We start from the raw sequence: 23748 nt of genomic DNA, 5'->3' as shown, positions 1-23748 counted from the left end.
ATAATGGTAAAAAAAAAAAAAACTTCTTTCACTCTAACTGCCAGTCCCTACCAGAGACACAACCAGGAAGAGTGAAAGTGGGTAGAAGAGATTACTGGAGCCTCTAGTTTTAATATGTTAGTAACGGTTTGAAGACTTTAAGTGACACGGGTTTACTTTTCCTGTGTTGTTTGGTTTGTTTAGTTTCGCCTTCTGCTTAAGGTTTTAAAAGTCTCATTCTCCAAGTTTCAGCCTGGAGAGCTGTGTGTGTGAGCGGGGGCCAGCGGGGAGATGTCAGGGGAGTAGAAGCAGGAGTTGGGGTGTGGTGTGGTCAAGGAGCCCCAAGGCAGTGGATTAGCAGCATCGACCTGAGAGTTATCACTGACCAGGATGAAAAACTCTTCTCCCTAGACCTTCACAGACATTCAACTGCCAAGTTTTATAAGTTGGACTTTTTAAAGAGCTCATGCGTTTATTCCTTCCTCCTCGTCCCCGGTACCTGTCCCTTACCAATATCCTCAGTAATTTGGGCCCAAATTACAGCTGTCTCTCAGCTAATCCTTCAGCCCCAGTCCCTGGCCCCTATGTTCCTTTCGATCTTGCCTCCTTGTCCTTTTTACTGTGTCACACTCTTGGGTGGCCAACCAACCAGGGATAGAATATAGAATTCACCTCTCACCACAGATTGTATGGGTTCGAGCCCAGCTCTGCCACTAGTCAACTCTGTGACCTTGACCATATTACTTAATCACTCTGAGCCTTGGCTTCGTCATTTGTAAAACTGACCTGCTGCATAAATAATAAAAATTATTGTGGGACTAAAAATAATATACAAAATAAAGGACCCATCACAGGATGACACATATGATAATACAATAGGTATTCAAAACCCGTGACTGCAGCCATGGGAGTTGTGGTCATTATCACAATTTAGACTATATAATTGGTATCAACCTAACATATCCAAAGATACTCCCTAACACAAAACAGCCAGCCATAGGTCCCTACCGCTCAACCCCCTCTTCCCACCCCAAACGTATTCCCCCCATCTCAGAACTTTGACTCTTCATCTTCCCTTAGCCTTTTCATTGTTTTTAATCTGGCCTCCTTCGAGAAAATGTTCCATTATCCCACCTACAAGCCTTCACGTGCCTTTCCTTCACCAATACCATCACCTGCACATGCAGTTACCTCTGACCATCCTGCCTGTCTAACTCTGCCTTAGGCAGTTTCAATGAGTTTATCTCATTTGATCCTCACAACAACCCTATGAACCAGGCACTGTTACTCTCACCTCTGTTGAGTTGGAGTCACCTGGGCTCTGAGAGCGTGAGTTGCTTGCCCAAGGTCACAAGGTTGGTCACTGGTAAAACCAGGGCTCAAAACTAGGTCTGAGCTCTCTACTGCTGTCCCATCCGTCTTCAAAAATACTGTTAGGCAATGTCCGGATGAGACATTTTAACATGTTAAAGTCCAACCCAATCGGATCTTCTTTGTCCTGGAGAAGCCAGTTCTTATTCATTTCACCTGCTCTCACCCCTTTGGCACTTGACAGCTGTTTTAAGCAACAAACACCATATTATATGCTGTCCTAGAGAGCATCTTTACTGCATAATTGGGCATTCGCCATTCATAATTGGGTATTGTTTGCTAAGTGGGACCACGAAGTAATGGTCTGGATTTTCACACACTGCTCATAAAGACCAGCCTCATTTCTTCCCAGACATAAATCAGGAATCTTCTCAAATAGAATAGAAATTTCTTGCAGGTAAGGACCGTGTCTTATATTCCTTTGTGTCTCACCAACTTTGGCAGATATTAGAGATATCTCCAATACTTTTTGGCTCACAATTGATCTTCCAAGCAGGCTTTCTTAATTGGGGGGACAGGAGGTCGCCGGAGGTATGCGGAACGGAAGGACATAAGAAGGAATGACCTTCCGTTATCATCTCAGAACAGAAAGCACACTGGGCTCCTTATACACATTAGGGAAAAAATGTTTCTAATTATCAGAAGCCAAAAGCAAACTGGGTTTGATGGCATCAATATAATGCTAAATATGCTACATATTTGGCATCTGTTCCAGAGGAGACTGCGTGTCAGGAACTCAGAAAAGTTCTCCAGGGCATATAGGAAGCTCTCAGTCTGTCTCCTACACATTAAACACACTCAGAGTAGGGAATATACATTTTTAAATGCATGAAACATGAGCCAGACTTGACACCCATCTATCAGAGCTGCTTTAAGGATAATAAAATCAGTTCTGCCATTATAAGGAGAGGGAACTTGATGACCCACTAGAGATTTCTTCCAATCTAAACGATTCTATAAATTCCCCTAAAATCATAAAAAAAAAAAAAGCAGATTAAGGATTCATGTAGGTGTTTGGACTATAAATACAAATTAATTTCTGCTCCAGCTGCAGTTTTTCTCATCCTTAAAAGAAGCACCTCTGTCTCTAAGATATTTCTGGGTGAAACACCAACAGAGCAGCTAAAGATAGGTAGGACTCCCTTGGGTTCTTGTTGGCAACTGTTTTCTTCCAATTTCACAAATAAATCTGCATATTGAAATGAAGTGAATTGAATCTTGCTGCTGTCCAAAAACATTTATCACAGAAAATCTATTTTGTTTGGGGAATAAGATATAATTGTGTGCAGATTCAATAAGAACCTAAATGTTCCACCGAGAAATTCTTTATTGAAAATGTTTTGTTTGGACTCTAAGTAATCTTTTATTTCCATTCTCAGTTACTAGTCATATGATTCTATCTTTTTTTTTTTCACTTAAAAGAATGAGCTTAAACACTGCTCTTATTTTTAAAAACTTTAATAGTTTATGATATCAGAAACTCTTCTTCTTACTTGGTTTTCTGAAACTTAATTCAAACTGAGCCTTATAAAAGAAAATTATTGATTTTTTTAACATTCCCTCACTATTAGAGCCCAATAGAAATCAAAAGAAAAAAGTAAATAACATTTTTGAAGATTAATTTATCTACTAATACATTTTTGGTTAACATATTTGATCTAATTCACTATGAAGTCAAAGACCGAAATAGAAATGAACAAATGGATTGTGGATCCAAATGCATGGGGATAAATGAATATCCCTAAGGAAATGTGCTCAATTATGACATCACAGCTGTTACTCCTATAAAAAGAACTATGTCCTGCAGCAAACTATAATTTCCCAAATAAAGGGAATAAAAGATTAAAGAAAAGAAAAACATGTCAGCAATAAAATTCAAGGATGAGGACCAGATGCCAGGCATATTAAAATACCATATCTGACAAAGGATTAAAAAAAGAAATCTTATCCCACTTGAATGCTTAAATGCAAAGTATTTCCACTAAAACTCAATAAATAAAGGAGACGGAGGTAGATTGTTGCAATAATGACTATGTGCATCCATGATGTTGGACAATCCTCTCCCATGTTTACTCTGGGTTTGGCCATATGACTTGCTTTGGCCACTGGAATATGAGCAAGCATGACACAAATGGAGGCTCAAAAAGTGCTTGCCCATTGGGACTTGTCCTTTCTTCCTGCTCTTGGAAATCCTGAGATGGTCATCATGAGAATAAACCTGGGGTAGCCTAATGGAGACATGTGGCTCAGTCACTCTCCTCACCTCAGCCAACCGCCAGCACCAACCACCGTACATGCGAACAATGTCGTCTAGATCGACTGGGTCCTAGCAACCCACCAGTTTGCCTGCAGAAACATGAGTGAGTCCAGGCAAGCCCCAAGAGAAGAACTGGCCAGCTGAGCCCAGCCCAAATTGCCAGCTAATAGAATCATGATTTAATGAATGATTACTGTTTCAAATCACTAAGTTTTGGATTGTTTTATATAGCAAAAGCTAACTGATTTCATGAGCACACCAATTAAAGAACTAGTTACCAGAGAGGGAAAGTGAGAGGTTGCCCTCAAGATGGGTGAGTCTAGCAATCATTCTCGAAAATGAACTCACATATGAAATGCGGAGTTGCTACATTAAGCCATTTATAAGCTACTAGTGTGGAGATCCATCTAAAAATCTGCATCCAGAATGCAATACCATGATTGTAGCAACTAACACTCATTAATTGCAAGCATTGAGCCATGTGTTTGATAAAGATTATCTCACTTAATTTATACAAAAACCTCATGGGAAATGTATTATTATCTGTATTTTACAAATCAAGGACTGGCTTCAGGGAGTTAACTTGCTCAGGCTCAGACAGTGTTCTGAGTGAGCTTGGACTCAAATCTGATTTGTTCAGGAATCAGAGTTCTTAATAACTACATTTTTCTTCCTGACACCACACATACCACCCCCATGAAAGGCTTCTCTAGTCCATTGGGCTGGGGAATTGAGTGAACCAGGAGACCTACTCTTTTTTTTTCTCTTGAATCTTAGATGGCCAGGCAGACCAGACCCAGTGAGGATTATCTACCCAGTTGAAGACAGAGGCAACAGGATGGACAGTAGACATGGTGGTTCTTGCCCTGGCCTGCTGACCCCTAACACAGAGCAGGCCAGGAGAACAAGAGAGCTTCAGGGCAGGGGCTATTTAATACACAATGCCCTGGTCCACCAGCAATCGGCAGCCCAAGTCTCTTGTGAGCCTGTACTAATCAGATTAGCAATTCCTCCCTTTCAGTCTTGGGGAGGTGGAGGTGGGGCAGGAAAAGGGATCTTGGAAGGGGCTGGAAAATACATAGAAAGTCGGGCAGATGTTCCTTCCTCCTCGTGGGTGTAGAAGCTGTTTCCATGAAGAGAGGGAAGAGTTTCAATATCTACTGCACACTTCGCATCTGTCTGTTCTTTGTTAAGAAAAGCTATTTCCTGGATTTCTGACAGTTTAAAACGCCTCAACCCTAACTCAATACTGAGATGAAAACAAGGGTGAGGAGAAGAAACTCAATCACGCTACCTCCTTTTGAAAACCACTTGTTTCAAAATACATGACATGAACAAAGCCCTTCCCAACCACATCCATGACTGAGCCCAGCAGTCAACTGTTATATGTCCTTAGGCTAGCTGAAATTAAAGTGTTTAAAGTACTTACGGTTGAAGGTACAGACTGGTTTTTAACCTCTATCTGCCTAATCGAGCCTACTAGAGCCAATCTCTTTTTAAGAAAGTTTTAATGCTTGTAGGACTCTAACGTTATGGGAAGTTATTCCTGGCACATTTACAGAGAACAAGTGAGAAGGAATATGAGAAGCCTTGAGATAATTGAGCACATTAAGTATACCTCGGCAAGTATGAAGGGGCACAGGCTGAGAAACGTATTCATCTTCAATGAAGCTGAACATGATATTAAGAAAAGCCCCGAACATCAGCATATGAAGAGTCTATTTCCCTAATAGGGACCAGAGTATCCTCAATAACCCTGCACAACCGTCCTTTTTCTTAGAGCTGCCAGCAATGGTGGAGGCATTTTCTGAGGCTCCATAAGTCTCTGTAAACTTTTATTTTCCTGATTTGTTTAATGGGGTTTTTGTGAAGATTAAAAGATAAAGTGGTAGTTCCTTGATTTTAGATTTCTTGGACCTGAACAGTACCTCCTCCCCACCCCTACCCCCACCCCCCCAAAAAACAGCAGCACCAGCATAGTCTTGCTAATTTTACTTGCTAATTTAACCATAAAAAAGATTAACAGATAATATTAATGTGGTGTAATGTAATGCTCTGGCCAGGGACTATTCTAAACGTTTTACATATAATACAACCCCATAAGATAGGTATGATTACCTCCACTTAACAAATGAGGAAACTGAGTTACCACAGACAGGTTAAGTAACCTGTCCAGAGTTTCAGAGCCAAGATTCAAACTCCAGTAATCTAGCTTTTGACAAATAGGAAATTGTTAAAAGCTCTTCTAATTATTTCATAAAGGGAAGAAATTAAGAACAAATTAAGAGAATGCCATTTCAAAAATTAAATAACATTTTACATCTTCAAAAGTAAGAAGAAAAAAGAACAGAAAAAAAGAGCAGTCCCCAAAATTGAAACGGAAAAGTGGCTTCTTGCTACACAGTAATTGTGTTCACTTCACTACACACCAGTGAACACGTAAGTTTGGGAACATACAGGTTCTCGCAGTCCCCAGATCAGCCTTTGGGAACCACTGAGATATGATGTATGAAAACCACTTTAATAACATGTTCATCAGACATGATAGTCACTATAAGATCATGAGCAAGGTACCCAACCCCAGAGTTTTCACATAAGGCTGTGTTAGCCAAACCAAGCAGATAGAGGTATATGGTGCCTCGCAAGCCAGCCACATGGATGTATGCACATCTCTGCTTACAGCCTTCCGTTTTGGGAACAACCCATCCCCAATTTCTCCTTCCATCCTCCCTGACACATGAAGAGCATGGGCTGGACAGCAGGCATCCCCCAGGAAGTCCCAGGAAGAGGTGGCAGCAGAGAAGCAGCCTGCAAGGAGCAGCATGATGGGGAAGGAGCCTCCTTGACCATTCTCCACACTTCAGATGTTCTTTGCTGAGAACAGCAAGACTCTGCAGATAGCATTTCCTCCTCTCCTCTCCTTCTTCTTCCCCTTGATTTTAGAACAGAACAAAAACCTGCAGATGGGCTTCTAGTCAACAGCTGCAGCTTCCATTGTGCCTTTCCGTCCCTCAGCCTCTCTAGTGAGGGAGCACCTTCAAAAATTTCAGCTCAGCTTTGAGGAGGATCATCACTGAGTCATCCACTAACAGAGCGGACAAGAATTACATTTAGTGTAGGCTATACCACCAGCATCTGGGACGCAATATTAGGATTTCCCTTCCATATCTTAAAGTAGCTTTTTAATAATTAAACAATTCTTTTAGAATTGGGAGGGGAGTAGTCATGGAAATGGAATGTTTAGTGACTTGGGAGGCATCACAGAATAGTGGTGAGTGGCTCTGTTCTGGACTCCAGTGATTAAGGTTTATAAGAGGAGTCAGTAAATCATTCTGCAAAGGGCCAGACAGTAACCACTGCAGACTTTGTGGGCCATATAGTCTTTGTCACAACTACTCAACTCTGCTGTTGTACCATGAAAGGAGCCATAGACAACACATGAATGAATGAATGAATGTGGCTGTGAGCCAATAAAACTTGACTTGGGAATACACTGAAATTTGTATTTCATATAATTTTTATGTCACGAGATATTATTCTTCTCTTGATTCTTTTCTAACCACTGAACTGTATAAATACCGTTCTTGGTGTAGGCCATACACAAACAGGCAGTGGGCTAGATATGGCCCACTGCAGGCCATAATGTATCAAACCCTGGTTTGTAATTGCAGCTCTGGCATTTTTTTGCTGTGAACTCTTTGGCAAGTTCTGTTTTGAAGCCTCAGTTCCCTTCTCGGTAAAATGGAAACAATAACAGCATTGACCTTATCTGGGTTTCCTGAAGGACACAGTGAAAGCAAAATGCTTTAGCACAGGGCAGCTGGGTGTGTACTCAGCATGCAATAAATGTGAGCAGTTTCTGCATCATCTTCCTCTCTTCAAAACCCTGCAGCTTCTGCCAAATCCATCCAGGCTGCCATCAAACAGAATCAAGGGTTTTCATGTCTCCATCAACAAAGAAACATTCTAGACTTGTCATACTAACATGAGAGTTAGTGGGGCCTTCAGGAGTGAGTGGTGCCCTAAAATATGCCTCAACCCCTGGATGCACTCATTTGTCAGTTTCCTCCTAGCTCTCAGTCTCTGCAGTTCAAGAGTTAAGAACCAGAGTGTGAGGTTATCACGCTCCAAACCAGAAATAATTTTTGAGCATTGACCATTTCTCATGACCACTGACATTCTGCTAAGGGCCTATGCTGTTCTTTCCCTTCATCTTCACAGCAACCAAGGGGTGCTGATGAGATGATGAGCTCTAGGTTTCAGAGAAGGAAACCGAAGAATAAGAAGGTTAGGTAACGAGGCAAGGCCACACGCCTAGTAACCAGACATCAGGCGGTTCCTTCTCGAACCACAGCTCTTGCTTTGCAGCAAAGAAAGGGGTGACCATCTTTGAGGGGCCCTGTGCTTCTCTGACTGAACTGCTGTCCTGAACTCCTAGGGGGTCCTGTTAAAATGCAGACTCTAATTCATTAGGCCTGGGAAGGTCCTGAGATTCCACGTTTCTCAAAAGCTCTCAGGTGATGCCAATGCCACAGGTGCTAGGACCTAGGAGCAGTGAGAAATGTGAATTCCCCCCCATCAATAACCAAGATGGTCCACATAAGATAGATCAGTGGCCATGGTTTTCCACAGTGAAGAGCCTTTGGAGTCAGACTGCAGAAGTCACACTCATGAATCCACCAGGTGCCAGATGTGTGGCCTTGGGCCAAACCTCTCAACCTCCATGCCTCATGTTTCCCGCCTGCGAAGGGGAAAGGCAGTAGCTCTTCTCTCATGGGGCCGTGACAATGACTCAACGAGATTATCTGTATATATAAAGCATTTAGAGCAATGTCTAACATATTGTAAACATTCAATAAATCAAAGATAATCAGGAGATCAGGAAAAAAAGATCCTTACCAAAGAATTATCTAAAAACGTGTTATATATGAAGTTCGTTCCCCCTGCACAGCTAATAACTCATGCAGATCCATTCAAATCCACCTATCATTCAAGCCGTTTTACAGTTAAATAAACCAGACTCGCATCCAGTCAGTCATAAAATTAAATTAGAGAGAAAGTTCACCTTGAAAGGGCAAGACCCAGAAGCAAACAAAGAAGCGGCCCTCTTCAGCTTATTCATTATTTATTTGAGGGACAGACCCTTTCCCTAGACATCTATGTATAAGACGCAATCGAGAATGCACATGACAATTTCCTAAAGGGACACAAATCTGAACTCCACCAAAGTAGTCTTCTCACTTAAGTCATTTTAGTGTGTCACTCTTCATTAGGCAGTGTGCTCCCATGCATCATATAACCCCTAAAATAATTAACCCTTCCAGCAATATGTCACTAGTGTACATATTAAGAAAAGTGTCTCAGTGTTCTCGTCTGTAAAATGAACATTCCGGTCCAGATAATCCAGTGCTGACGTTCTGGGGAGGTCAGGTTTGTTTCCTTTCCCCCAAATAGCACCACCTCGTCAGGTAAATCAAGAGTTATTTCATCCCCCATCCTTCATCTGGGGACCTATTGTTCACTAAGTGCTCACCAGCACCCACTAAGGTCTGTGCAGGGGTAAAAACACAATTCCAGGCATACAGGAAGCACTCAAATAAAAAATGGCTGTGCTTAGAATGAAATCAGGATTCCACCTTTTAAATGAACCACAGTATGACATGACTGTGTTATCTGGTCACTGAATAACAACTGGAATGGCAGTCGGGAGGTAGAAGGGGAAGATCAAACGAGAACTTAGTTGAGAAAGTGGCCACTGCTTTCTTAACGCTGGATTGGCAATTGACCACTCAGGTGAGAAGTTAATGGGTAAACTGGGAAGACAGGGTCTGCTGGTGGGCAGTCCTTGGGACCCATCAGGACACTTCATTTCCTGTAGCAGACACTTTTAGTGCCCTGAGCTTCGTCTTCTCAGTCCATCTTGAAATTTCAGCTACAGTGGAAATTCCTGGCACACTGGGATAGCCATCAGTTCCTGGAACACTCTGGCAGCTTCCACCTCAAGGGCCTGCGGAGTCAGCTCTTCTGCTACCAGCCTGGGTTTCCTCAGAGGTGGGGGTGGAGCCCAGTAAAGCACCCTCAGTTTTCAGAAGTGGCCCCCAGGGCAACTTTCAACCAGTGAGGAAAGAGAGTCGGCGAACAGTGTCCCAGCCTCCCTCCCTTTGACAGGACGATTCGGCAATAGTTTCAATGTGGTTCTTCAGAGGAACTCCAGTGGCACCGGGATTCATATGTCCACAGCTGTGACCAGCTCTCTCTCTGCCTTTGTTAGCTTTTTCTCCTTCCTACCCTGTCTCTCTCCTGCTCCCTCATTCCAGCTCCCTGAGATTACCTCCCAAACTGCCAGAAACCAAGCCCTTGTCTCAGTCTCTAATTTGAGGAACCCAAACTGAGACCCCTGACCACTCCGAACTCTTGTTCAGAGTCCCATGGAATCGCAGCTCTTGTCACACTGCACTGTGGTTATAAAACCAGGAGGTCCTTCAAGACCAATGTCAAGTCCATCTCATTCACTCTGGAACCCCAGGCTCACCGGCCTGTACATAGGCACACTCAGTAACTGTTAGCTGAGCGGATGCCAGCAATACACCTGCTGCCTGGGCATCAGAGTGTCGGGAGGTAACCCTTGCTCTTTTCAAAAAGCTTGTAAACGAATTAAGGCAGAATCATTGGCAGCAGGGGAAAAGACATCTTAAGAAGATCCATCTTCCATTAAGCTCACCCACAACCGTCCCACAAAACACAGCCCAGCCTCCTCTGCCTCTTCGCTTATCTCCTCAGAGGAGCTGAGCCTCGTCCACCCTGATCGTCCATTACTGCGCATCGCCAGAAGCTTTCTCCTCCTCTCTCCCCAGCTCTTCTTTCCCTTTTGATTCTTATGCTCTGTATTCCTTCAAGAAATCATAGCAAAGGACTAGATCAAAGAAAAGTAATTGAAACAAGTAAAGCAGATTGTGCTGTTGCTGTTGTTCCTTTAAATCTCTTTCTCCCCCCAGCAGGGAAGCCAGAGGTTGCAAACTAGCTTCCTGTCAGTCAAGGGTGGTCAGCAGGTATGCTTCTGGGAAGCCCAGGCAATGTTCTTAAAGTTGCCAATATTTAAAACTCAGTATACTGCATATAAAATTCGACATTTTCAGCTATTCTTGAAAATAGTAAAGATTGATGACATGAGCCTGCAGTTAGCTGGGGTGAGGTTAGCTGCTTCCTAGGGATGGCCCCCACAGTCCTCTATGGACTGCAGTCCCCACCACTCCCTTTTGGCTCTGATTCTGACACCTCTGTCAGTTGCCATTTATGATGCGATATGCAAGGTTCACTTTGTTTTTTCTTGTTATCAGCTTGGCCCTGAGGGAGCGTGTTTTTGAGCTTGCTACCCCATATTTAAGCACTTGGAAAAAAAACAGTCCCAGCTGCTGTGACTGTTCCATGTGTTTTTAAGGGCCTCTCGCAAGAGGCTAGAGCTTTCTATTATACTGCTATAGTGCCTTATGCCATTATTTGGATGATGATGATGATGGTGATGATGATGATGATGTAATGATAACCAGGCAATGGATTGCAGTTACTCTTGGCACATATGTCTCCCTAATCCCACAGATGCTTTTATTTAAATAAAAAAAAGTTATTAATAGTGAGAAATTCAAAAGAGAAGGGGAATAATGGGGCAAAAACAGAGAGGAGAGGCCAGAAGGAGGCATAGCTCAGGTACGCTTGCATTGCCCTTGCTTCCTTCAAGGGGAGAGGAGCTTGGTAGGCAAAAGGAAAGAAATTCTTCCCATCCACACCTTAGATTCTAATTCTGGCAAGAATGCAGACTTCTTCATCTTACCTCTGAAGCTGTAAAGTCAAGCTCAAGAACCATTTCACTTTAATCCTGAGCAAGGGGAGAACTTTGAGAGCACCACATGAGTCAGCCTTCCTTGGCACACAAAAAGGACACCGACAGTTTGAATCAAGTTTATAGATCCATAAACCAACCCACAGTAAATTCCAGACTCCTGCAAAGCTATAAGTTAATGACAAAAACTGCAAAGGCAACAGGAAGAATAATTCCCATAACCTCTCAGAGCTTAAAGATAGAACTTAAGTGACTGTAAGGCATACCATTTACTGAAGGACCACCATTCTTCCCACATTTAATCACTCAGTAAACAAATATTTACCTCTGGGCAAGGAACTAGGGATGACGGAACTGCCTTTGTGAATCTTATGGTCTAGCAGGAAAGTCATTAAACACACAATTACAATTATTTCGTTAATTACAAGTGTGATGAGTGGTATGAAGAAGTCAAGTATGGGAACATGTACCAAGAGACCCAACCTAACCAAGACGCCTCCCTGAGGAAAAAGCATTTAAGCTAAGACCTAAAGAGTGAGTCAGAGTTGCCCCGGCAGAGAGCCTGTCCATCTTCATTGAGTGCTAACTATGTGCCTGGTATAGTACCAGTCATTGGCATTAGAGAGATGAATTTTCAAGTTACTTTCCTCAAAGAACTCATAGCCTGTTGGGGGTAAATAGGCTTCTATTATATCTGCTGCTGGAAAGTGATGGGGTCTCTTCACCACCATGAACTGATTAAATAGTCATTTAAAAAAATGTTCTGCTACTCAGAAGAATTCAACCAAAAACCTTTCTAATTGCAAAATGTTCTGTTGTGAGTGCAGAGGATTTCTCTAATAATTTAATAAAACAGATGAAAATGAGAAACTGTCAAATCCTGTGGAGCACCTGGGGCTTCACCAAGATAACAAGGCTTGTTGTCTGGAGATACACAAGCTCTGGGAGGAAATTCACAGCAGGCACAAAGCCGCCCAACCACACAAGAGAAAGGTTAAATGAGGAGCTGCATAAAGGGAGTGAGGCAGAATATTAAACTTTGGAGACCTATAAAAACCTGTTTGGTGATTAATAATATTAATAATCATCACCATGATAATGTTAATGATAACTAAACACTCTGATAAGCCTTTACTTGCACTTAATTAACATACTCAATTCTGTGGGTAGGTACTATTATCTTCCCCCATTTTATGGACGAGAAAACTAGCGATTAGAGCAAACAAGAAATTTCTGTTTATGGCAATATGGCAGACTAAATAACCTGAAACTAAAGTTCACAGAGCATTAGACATGCTGAATAAAACAACACATTCATTTAATCACAAAATGGAGTTTACAAGTAATTTGATCCTCAAGTGTCAAAACCAAAGACTGAACTGCATAATAGAACAGTGAGTAGATACTGTGCTATACCTTGAGGGCTGATTTGGACAAGTGGCTGGACTCACTGAAGAAAGGGCTTGCTTTTAATGGCCAGAGGAGGATATAAGATGAGATCCTGAGCCTGAGACTCCTCCACATAAAATCAAGGACTTAAAAAAGTTATATCCCCAGTGTAAAGGAGACAATAGACAGAAATCTACCCACTGCAAGAGGAAGACCACAAAGAAACCTAACTATATCTCCTAGCCTCAGGGTGAGAAAAAAAAAATGGCTACCTTGAGAATTTGTATTCGTGGATCTTCCATCACAAAGGTCTGAGGTTCTAATATTCACTTACCACGTGGTCTAGAAAGCCTCTCAGTGAGAATTTAACCTAAAATTATCCTAAGTAAATGATATCCCCTAAGCACCTGACAGAAAGAAATGAGACATACCCTCAACCTGGACCATTCCCAAGTCCCATAAATAAAGCTTTTCTGAAAATGAGTTCACAATCCAAAATCACAACACAAAAAGAAAACAATCCACCATAAATGAAAATCAGCAATCACAATAAACAATTAGATAGACCTCCAAGAACTTAGAATAATAGAACAATCAGATAAAGGCTATAAAAAGTTTAAATTAATTGAGGACATAAAGGAAAGAATAAAAACATAAAAAAAGATCAAGACACTATCAACAATGACCAATTACATGTGAAAAATAATATCTAGAAAATGAAAATAAAATCTTGGTGGCTTGGTTATTAACAGATAAGTATACCTAAAGAAATATTTAGTGAACAAGGAGGTAAAGCTAAAAAAATATATAGCACAAGAGATAGAGAAAAAAAATATCAAAGAGGTCAGTAGATAAGGAGGAAAGAATGAGAAAATCCAATGTACATCTAATAAGAGTTTCAGGAGGAATGAACAGAGAAAATAAAAAGAGACGATTTAAAGACATAGAAATCCTCAGATTCAGAAAACAGAGTGAGTCTAAGCATAGTAAGTAAAACTAAATTCATATTAAATGTATTATATTGAAACTCCAGAAAACCAAAGACAAAGAAAAGCTCTAGTAATCAAGTAGGAGGAAAGGCAGTTTACCTAAAAAGAAGGACAAATAATCAGACTAACAGCAGACTTCTCAATAGCATCACTACAAGCTAACACAATGAACTAACATCTCCAAAGTGCAAATAGAAAACAGAATTTCAACTTAATCATTTACAGTAAGCCAAAATTTTAAAAAAAGAAAATTTCAAAAGAAGCAAAGAAGAGTGTTAACTATTGAAAAAATTATCACTGAAAGAACTAGGAAAGAATGTACTTCAAAAGGAAGAAGCTGGCACCTAGAAATAAGGAACTGGAGATATGAAGAAATAGAAAACAAAAGAACTGGTAAATATCTTAGTCAATCTAAATATTTATTGATTCTATAAAATAATAATGATGATGACTAAATTTGGGAGGACTGTGGGGGTAAACGGAGTTAAAGCTTTCTGAGTCCTCATGTTGTTTATAAGAAGAATAAAGATATTGAGCAACTTTAGGTTTGTTTACTTGATGTTAACTGTGCGTGTTAAAATTTTAAGAAAATCCATTGAAACGGACCAGTACTTGGAAAAATATAACCTTCCTAGACTGAATCAAAAAGAACTGGAAAATCTAAATAGACCGATTAGCAGTATGGAAATTGAAACAATCATCAAAAACCTACCCAAAAGTAAAAGTCCAGGACCAGATGGCTTTACCAGTGAATTCTACCAAACATTCAAAGAAGACCTAATATCTATTCTCCTCAAACTCTTCCAAAAAATCAAAGAGGCAGCAATACTTCCTAACACATTTTATGAGGCCAGTATCACTCTGATACCCAAACCTGATAAAGATAACACAAAAAAAGAGAACTACAGACCAATATCCCTCATGAACACAGATGCAAAAATCCTAAATAAGATACTAGCAAATCAAATACAGCAACATATTAAAAAGATTACACACCACGATCAAGTGGGCTTCATTACAGAGGCACAGGGATAGTTCAACATACGCAACTCGATTAATGTGATATGCCACATAAATAAATTAAAAAATAAGTATCATATGAGCATATCAATAGATGCAGAAAAAGCCTTAGACAAGATACAGCATCCATTTATGATCAAAACACTTAACGAAATTGGTATAGAAGGAAAATACCTTAACATAATAAAGGCCATATATGACAAACCCTCAGCCAGCATTATACTTAATGGTGAAAAACTAAAAACCTTCCCTCTAAGATCAGGAGCAAGGCAAGGCTGTCCACTACCGCCACTCTTATTCAGTATAACTTTAGAGGTCCCAGGGAGTGCAATCAGGCAAAAGAAAGATATAAAAGGCATCTGAATAGGAAATGAAGAGGTCAAACTGTCGCTCTTTGTGGATGACATGATTCTCTATATAGAAAACCATAAAGACTCCACAAGAACACTACTAGAAACAAACAAATACAGTAAAATCTCTGGATACAAAATCAACATTCAAAAATCCATAGTGTTCCTATACTCTAATAATGAAGTGTCAGAAAAAGAGGTTGAAAAAATAATTCCCTTTGCAATTGTAACATAAAGAATAAAATACCTAGGAATAAATTTAATGAAACAAGTGAAGGACCAATATAATAAAAACTATAAGACCCTATTAAAAGAAATCAAAGAATATACCCAAAAAATGGAAAGATATTCTGTGTTCTTGGATTAGAAGAATCAATATTGTTAAAATGACCATATTACCTAAAGCATTATACAGATTTAATGTCATTCTCATCAAAATCTCATTGGCATTTTTTAAAGAAATAGAACAAAATATCATCAGATTTGTATGGAAGCACAAAAGACTCCAAATTGCCAAAGCCATCCTGAGAAAAAAGAATGAGGCTGGAGGCATCACTCTGCCCAACTTAAAATTATACTACAAAGTGACAGTGATCAAAACAGCATCATACTATACTGGCAGCAAAACAGACACACGGACCAGTGAAACAGAATCAACAGTCCAGAAGTAAACCCATATTTATACGGACAAATAATTTTCGACAAAAAAGCCACAAAAATACAGTGGAGAAAGGAAAGCCTCTTCAATAAATGGTGCTGGGAAAACTGGAAAGCCACCTGCAAAAGAATGAAACTAGACTATTGTCTATCACCACACACCAAAATTAATTCAAAATGGATTAAAGGCTTAAATAATAATAGGAACTAAACTCGAGGACCTTGGACTTAAAGAGGATTTTATGAATTTGACCTCAAAAGCAAGGGAAATAAAGCTAAAATAAATGGATGGGACTACATCAAACTAAAAAGCTTCTGCTCAGCAAAAGAAATGGTCAACAAAGTAAAGAGACAACCATCCAAATGGGAAAATATATTTGCAATCAACACCTCCGATAAGGGCCTAATATCCAAAATATACAAAGAACTCATACAACTCAATAACAACAAAAAAAAAAACAATGACCCAATCAAAAAATGGGCAGAGGACCTAAACAGACATTTCTCCCTAAAGGATATACAAATGGCCAACAAATATATGAAAAGGTGCTCAACATCACTAAATATTAAGGAAATGCAAATCAAAACTACAATGAGATATCATCTCACACCTAGTAGAATAGCTATTAGACAAGTAAGAACAAATGTGGGAGAGGATGCGGAGAAAAAGGAGCCCTCATATACTACTGGTGGGACTGCAAATTGGTACAGCCACCATGGAAAACAGTATGGAGGTTCCTCAAAAAACTAAGAATTGATCTACCATATGATCCAGCAATCCCTCTACTGGGTATTTATCCCAAATACTTGAAAACCCATATCCAAAAAGATATTTGCACACCAATGTTCATAGCAGCCTTTTTCACAGTGGCTAGGACATGGAAGCGACTGAAGTGTCCTATGATAGATGATTGGCTAAAGAAGCTGTGGTACATATATACAATGGAATATTACTCAGCCATAAGAGATGAAATACTGCCATTTGTGACCACATGGATAGACCTCAAGATAATCATGTTAAGCAAAATAAGCCAGACAGAAAAAGTTGAAAATCACATGATATCACTTATATGTGGGATATAAACATAAAAACAACAAATGAGCAGGACAAACAGGGACTCATGGATATAGACTATAGGCTAGTGGTTACCAGATGACTATAGACTAGTGGTTACTAGTGGGGTGGGGGAGGAGGGAGAAGATGGACAGGGTAAAGGGGGTCAAATATAGGGTTTAGGGAGAGGGTGAAGTAGGTAAAGGGGATCAAATATCTGGTAGCTGATGAGAACTAGACTTCAGGTGTTAAACACACAATAGAATATACAGACGTCAAATGATAATGTACACCTGAAAATTATATAATTGTATTAACCAATATTACCTTGATAAACTTAATTAAGAATTAAAAAAAAAGAAAAAGAAAATTCATTGAGATAGAGGAAAGAAAGAAAGAAAGAAAGAAAGAAAGAAAGAAAGAAAGAAAGAGAGAGAGAGAAATCAGGAAAAAGGAGAATAGAGAGTAATGAAGAGAAGAGATGGGTGGAGGGAAAAAATGAGAAAATTTTAAAAATCTAATCTAACAGAGTGAGGAACAGATTTCTTTAGAGCACTAAAGAAAATGAGGGTAAATATAGAAAATAGGAAGGTAGAAATAAACTTAAAAATAGACTAAATACACCAATCAAAAGATAAAGATAACAAATTGGATTTTTTTTTTTTTAATTATAAGGGATTCATCTAAGGGAAACAAAAGAAAAAATAAACAAATGGACTGCATCAAACTAAAGTTTTTGCACAGCAAAGGAAATCACCCATAAAAAAGACAGCCTACTGAATGGGACAAGATATTGGCCAATGATACATCTGATAAGGGATTAATATCCAAAGTAGATAAGGAACTCATACAACTTAACACCAAAAAAAACAATCTGATTAAAAAATGTGTGAAAGATCAGAATTTCTCCTAAGAGGACATACAGATGGCTGATAGACACAAGGAAAGATGCTCAACACCACTAATCATCAAAGAAATTCACATTAAAACCACAATGAGATATCATTTCCCACCTGTCAGGATGACTATCATCAATAAATCAATACACAGGTGTTGGTAAGAATGTGGAGAAAAGGGAACCCTTGAACATCGTTGGTGGGATTATAAACTGGTACAGTCACTCTGGAAAACAGTATGGTGATTCCCCAAAAAGATAAAACTACCTTATGACCCAACAATTCCACTTCTGGATATTTATCTGAAGAAATCCAAAATATCAACTCAAAAAGATCTATGCACCCCTACGTTCATTGCAGCATTATTTACAGTAGCCAAGATATGGAAGCAAGCCAAGTGACCATTGTAGATGAATGGATAAAGATGATGTGGTACATATATACAATCAAATATTACTCAACCACAAAAAATAAAATTTTGCCACTTGGGACAACATGGATGGACCTAGAGAGTATTATGCTAAGTGAAATAAGTCAGGCAGAGAAATATAAATACCATATGATTTTACTTAAATGTAGAATCTAAAAATAAGTGGAATCTAAAAACAAAACAGAAACAAGATTGTGGATACAGAGAACAAACTGATGGTTGCCAAATGGGAAGGGGATTTAGGGGGACGAGAGAAAAAGGTGACGGGATTAAGTACAAATTGGCAGTTATAAAAATAATCATGGTACGTAAAACACAGCATAGGGAATATAGTCAATAATATTGTAATAACTACAGATGGCGTCAGATGGGTACTAGAGTTATCAGGATGATCACTTCATAAAATACATATTTAAAGGAAAAAAAGAAAAGGAAAGAAGAAATAAAGAAAAAGAAAAAAAAAGAAAGACACCTAAAATAGGGGGACGCATAAAGCTTAAAAATATTAAAAAGTTATGCAAAAGAAAACCTCTGGGTTATAGTAATATCAGACAATTTTGTAAGTAAAAGCATTAAGTATTAAGAAGGTTTCTTGCATAACATTATAGGAATAATTTACCAGGAAGAAATAAAAATCATAATCTTTTACTCAACTTATAAATATAATCTAAAATGTACTTAAAGCAAAAAAAAAAAAAATGACAGAACTACAAGAAGAAACAGACAAATCTCCAAATTTTTTGCAGTGAGTAGGCAAATAAAAAAAAATCAGGAAAGATATAGATTTGGAAAATACAGTTAGCAAGGTTGGTCTGATGAATAGACCTCTGAATCTGGAACATTTAGAGAGAACATACTTTACAAGCACACAGGCATCAGATATAAAAACTGACCACTTAGTCACAAAGGAAGTCTCAACAAGTTCCAAAGAATCGATGTAGTACAGATCATGATGCAAAAAAAGAGTGAGAAATCATTAACAAAAAAATAATTTAAATATATATATATATATTTGGAAATTTAATTTTAATTACCATAGGAGAAATAGTGGATATTTTTTTAAGGCTTACTCAAAAGATAAATGATTCTGAAAACATAAAATATTTAGAACAAAACAAAAATGAAAATACTGCATTGCATAACCTGTGTTAAGGAACTAAAGAAATTTTCAAAGAATGTTTTATAGCTGTAGATGTTTACATTAGACAGGCAGACTGAACATCAATGAGCTGAGCATCAATCTTAAGGTAGGGGAAAAAAGAAGAAACCGAAAGTACGTAAAAGGGAAGAAATAATAAAGTTAGAGAAGTTGAAGAAATATGAGACAAACTTACAATAGAGAGGTTTGGCAAAACACAAAATTTGGTTCTTTTTAAAACTAACAGGAGAGGCAGGGTGATGAAGGGGTAGAAAGCGTGGGCTCTGGAACTGACAGCCGAGTCCCCACGCTTGGCAGCTGCATGGTCCTGGGCACGCGACTTGTGGCTGGCATTGGCAGAGCCACAGCTCAAACCCTGGACTGCCAGACCCCAGTGCCCATGCACTAACTGGTTATCCTTAGAACAGGACATCCAGGTTGTGTGCTCTGGATTATCTTCCTCCCATGATGAAACTGGATGTTGTTAACAGACAGAGTAACTGAGATTTGGAAAACTTATGTAATTCTTCTCATGTTGTGAAATATAAAGTGTGGGAGCTGATTCAAAACCAGGTCTTTCTGACTCCGAAGCTGGCCCTCCTAACCATTATGTTCCTCTATAAGAGAAGAGAAACACTCCCGTTGGCCACTCCGCATAGTGATGCTCTGGAAAGCTACTTGCTGTTTAGCCAACATCAGGGAAGAAGTCTTTTCTAAGGCAAAATGTAAAGCGAAGGGGCAAATGCCCCTTGCTCATAGACAGAAGTTCCTCCTCTTACTAATGGTAACCCAGTGGCTGAGATCATTTATATGCTTCAGAATGAGAAATAATAAGAATAATTACTAATGTTTAGACACTTACGATGTGCCAAGCATAATGCTAACCTCTTTCGGTTCTCATGACATCTCTTTTCACAGGTTCTATTATTACCCCATAATACAGATGAAAGACCCCAGGTGCAGAGGAGTTAACCTCACACAAATTGGCAGAGGCAGAATTCCAGCCCACGTCATCTAACACCAGAATTTACAGTCTTTACCACACTACACTCCTGGGTACCCGACTTCCTCACCCGTGGGGATGACAACACCCACCCTCTGAACTGTGAAGAGGAACTGAGACAAGGTCGCTAAAGCCATCAGCACAGTCTCTGGCATAATGATGATAACAGTGATGATGGTGATGACAACTTGCAAAGATATAGGCCTAAAAGGATGTTACCCTTCCTGATTGCTCCAGAATAATTCGCTGCATAAAGTCCTCAAAAAGAAATCTTTCCTTCTATTTCACTCTCACAGATCTTCAAGAGGACATATTGTGCTCTATGTAAAAGCTAATTTTCAAAATCAAAATCATGGCATTTCATATTATGCGTAGACATGAAGAAAAGTATTTAAAAGAATCTGACAAATAAAACTATAGAGATGCGGGGGGCGGGGGGGCGGGGGCGTGGAGCAGCTCACACTACCCAATGTAGTAAGCCTAGCCTTGAACTTATTTTCCAGAATTCTTGAAATATCAGTGATGGCAGCATAAAAGACCAATTAATCAGGTTGTTTGTTCTCTGTGTGTGAGTCACTGTTGCCATCTACAGTTGAAAATCGGGTATGCAACACTGCCAAATAGTAGAAAACAGGGTCCTGGAGATGGTAGTGCTAAGACAATATGCTTGTTCAATGAGTACAGAAAATGAGAATGCTACCTGAAGGAGCAGTTCTTTCTCAACCACCTCTTCCGTCTTGCTGATGAGACGCTTCTGGAGGGTGTGAATTTTCTGTATCAGCTCAAAGGTACTGGGGTCACTGGCCTGTTCAAGGGGAACAAAATAAAGTGGCTGAGCTATCATCAGTTTCAAAGCGCTGAGGTCCCTATGCAAAATAATTATTGTTTTATTAAAATATACTGCAAATGTGCAGACCCAGTACAGAGAATTAGAACCAAAAGAAAAGTGTAACAGATGGAATGGTCATCAAAACAAAAAGTTTGTCTGATGTCTTATCTATTGGTTCCGGTTAGCCAATAAATAGAAAATGAGTATGCTTATTCCATCAGGAGAAATAATACTAACAACAGCAAAAATAGCTACTATGCATGATACCTAATTCTTTGCCACCATGCTAAGTGCTTTTTATATATTGTCCAGTTTTAGCCACATGACAGCCCTCTGAGATAGCATCAGCCACAGATAAGACAACTGAGGCTCAGAGGATTAAGTCTGCCTGTACTGGTAAGGGTCAGAGTTGGATTCCAGCCCAGATATGCCAGGTTCTAAAGCCTGTGGTTCTTAAATACTATACTCTGAAGCTTCCACTACCATCATCTTATTTCCATAGGAATGAGATCGAGCTCCCTAATTCATTCAGCCTCAAGATTTTCCTTTGATAATTGTCAACAAGAAGATGCATTACAGCCTATGGTGGGGAAGGCTTCCAGGATGTGGACTTCTGCTAATAATTGGCAGCAGAACATGACCATGGATTTAGTTCTCAAACAGTGTTATCAATCCATGAAACTTTGATGCCTCTTCGATAGCTATCTGTGTACAATTCAAACAAAATCTACACTTATAAATTGATAGCCTGTCGGTAGACTTTAAGCCAAAGCCTCCCTTCCAACTGTACTGACATTCTGAATTAATCCAGTAGCTAATTTTCAACTGCCTCCCAAAGTCTTTATTTTCTAGTTTTTTAAATAGAAATTGACGTGGAATTGGAAACTTTAAAGATCTGCTTGAAAACACACAGAATAAACTAATGTGGCAATAAATGGATTTAAAATCTTCAGCTCCTCTTCCTCAAACACATCCGTATTATTGTTAGTTTTATAAACTACACCCCTCTTGGCATTTAAAGAGGAATAGAGGAGGGTTCAAAAGGGAGGAGGGGGAGAGATATTCCATTAATTCTGATTTTGCTTAAGACATACTAAGCAGTGCCAACTGATATCCATATATTGGGACTAGATCTGGCACACATTCACTTGGCAAGACTGGATGTTGTTAAAATTCAGGCCTCATGTTTATATAATAATTTATAATGCATTATCCTTAACGTTTTCTTCATTAAAAGAAAAAAATAAAAATGGAAAACAAAAACCTACTTGGCTGATTTTCTCCCTTGCCCTGCTTTTTCTTGTATCACAGACTTATATTCTCCCAATGCCCTAATGGTTAATTTAGTTGAAGCCCCGTTTGGCACCCACATTGCTGGCTACAACTAGAGGAGATGACCATCATAAAATAAAATATGAGGTCTACAGGCAGACCTCAGAGATACTGCAGGTTCCGTTCCAGACAACCATAATAAAGCCAGTATTGCAATAAATCAAGCACATTGTAATATTTTGCTGGTAGAAGGTCTTGCCTTCAGCTTGTAAAAAAAAAAAACAAAACAAAACAAAACAAAACAAAAAACAAAAAATGCAACACCTGTTGAAGAACAATAAAGCAAAAGGCAATAAAACAGGGTACACCTGTATTATTCATCACTGGGCCATAGAATTTCAGTTGTGTTGCCCAGATCCTAAAAGAAAGCGTTTGCCTAACACAATGCTGGTCCTTCGAAAAGTGGGCAAGTTCACAAAAGCCATATTTCCTGCATGAAATAAAAGAATATAAAGACCAATTGAAAGATGGTTGAAGATGCTGGTGGTCAATGTAGCTAAAGGCAATTAACAATCCAAAACTAACAGGCAGCTGCAGGATAGCTGGTTGACCGAAAACTATGTAAAGTAGAAAAACAAATGTCAATCAGTGAGGCCAGTTCACAGCTTTTGCTGGGTCTTCTTCAGGTAGAATGGGTTTTGTCCAAGATACTTTAAATGAAAGCCAAGTGAATCATCTGGTTCTAGGAACTCAGTTGACATTTGATTTAGCCTTACATTTACCCTGACAATTTGCATAGCATTAAATGAAACCATGCTTCTCATTGTGCTTGAGGTAGGAAGCCATGTGGGGTAGAAGAAGAGATGTGGGGGTGAGAGGAAGGCCCCGCCGGAGGGTTACCTCAAGCTTCCTCCACCTGTGCACGTTCATGGGGTTCTCCAGTTCTTCCTCCAGGGCTCGGCATCGTGTTCTCTCCTTCAGGAATTCTCTTTGCATGTGGAAAAGCTCCTGCCTGAATAAGACACACTTTTTGCAAAAGAATTCTCCACCCATTTGAAGATCTTATCTTTATGTGGTTACATATACCTTATATAAAAAGTTGGAATTAAAGAGACTTCTGTGAACACTAATACCAGCCTTCTAATCTGGGCCAAACATAGATTATATCAATTCTTGCAGAGCTCAACAATCAGCCTTAGCTTTTTTTTTTTTTTTTTAGTGCCATTACTTCAGAATCATGGTTCTGGATACCCAAGAAATTTAGAAGTATATGGAAA

The 23748-nt window shown here is 39.4% G+C and overlaps 1 protein-coding gene across 3 annotated transcripts in view; it reads right to left on the bottom strand.

The window, feature by feature from the left end:
* Positions 1-23748, bottom strand: part of CFAP58 (cilia and flagella associated protein 58) — a 129882-nt gene that overhangs the window by 64631 nt on the left and 41503 nt on the right. For all 3 annotated transcript variants that reach the window (XM_036223399.1, XM_036223398.1, XM_036223400.1), the window contains 2 exons: positions 23372-23483; positions 21071-21175 (listed from right to left, as the gene is read on the bottom strand). In XM_036223399.1, the coding sequence (XP_036079292.1) occupies positions 21071-21175; positions 23372-23483 (217 nt within the window). The remainder of the gene's footprint in view (positions 1-21070; positions 21176-23371; positions 23484-23748) is intronic.

This window comes from Rousettus aegyptiacus, unplaced genomic scaffold (genome assembly GCF_014176215.1).
Source record: "Rousettus aegyptiacus isolate mRouAeg1 unplaced genomic scaffold, mRouAeg1.p scaffold_m13_p_6, whole genome shotgun sequence".
Lineage (NCBI taxonomy): Eukaryota > Metazoa > Chordata > Mammalia > Chiroptera > Pteropodidae > Rousettus > Rousettus aegyptiacus.
This window is presented reverse-complemented; position numbering and strand designations above follow the sequence as displayed.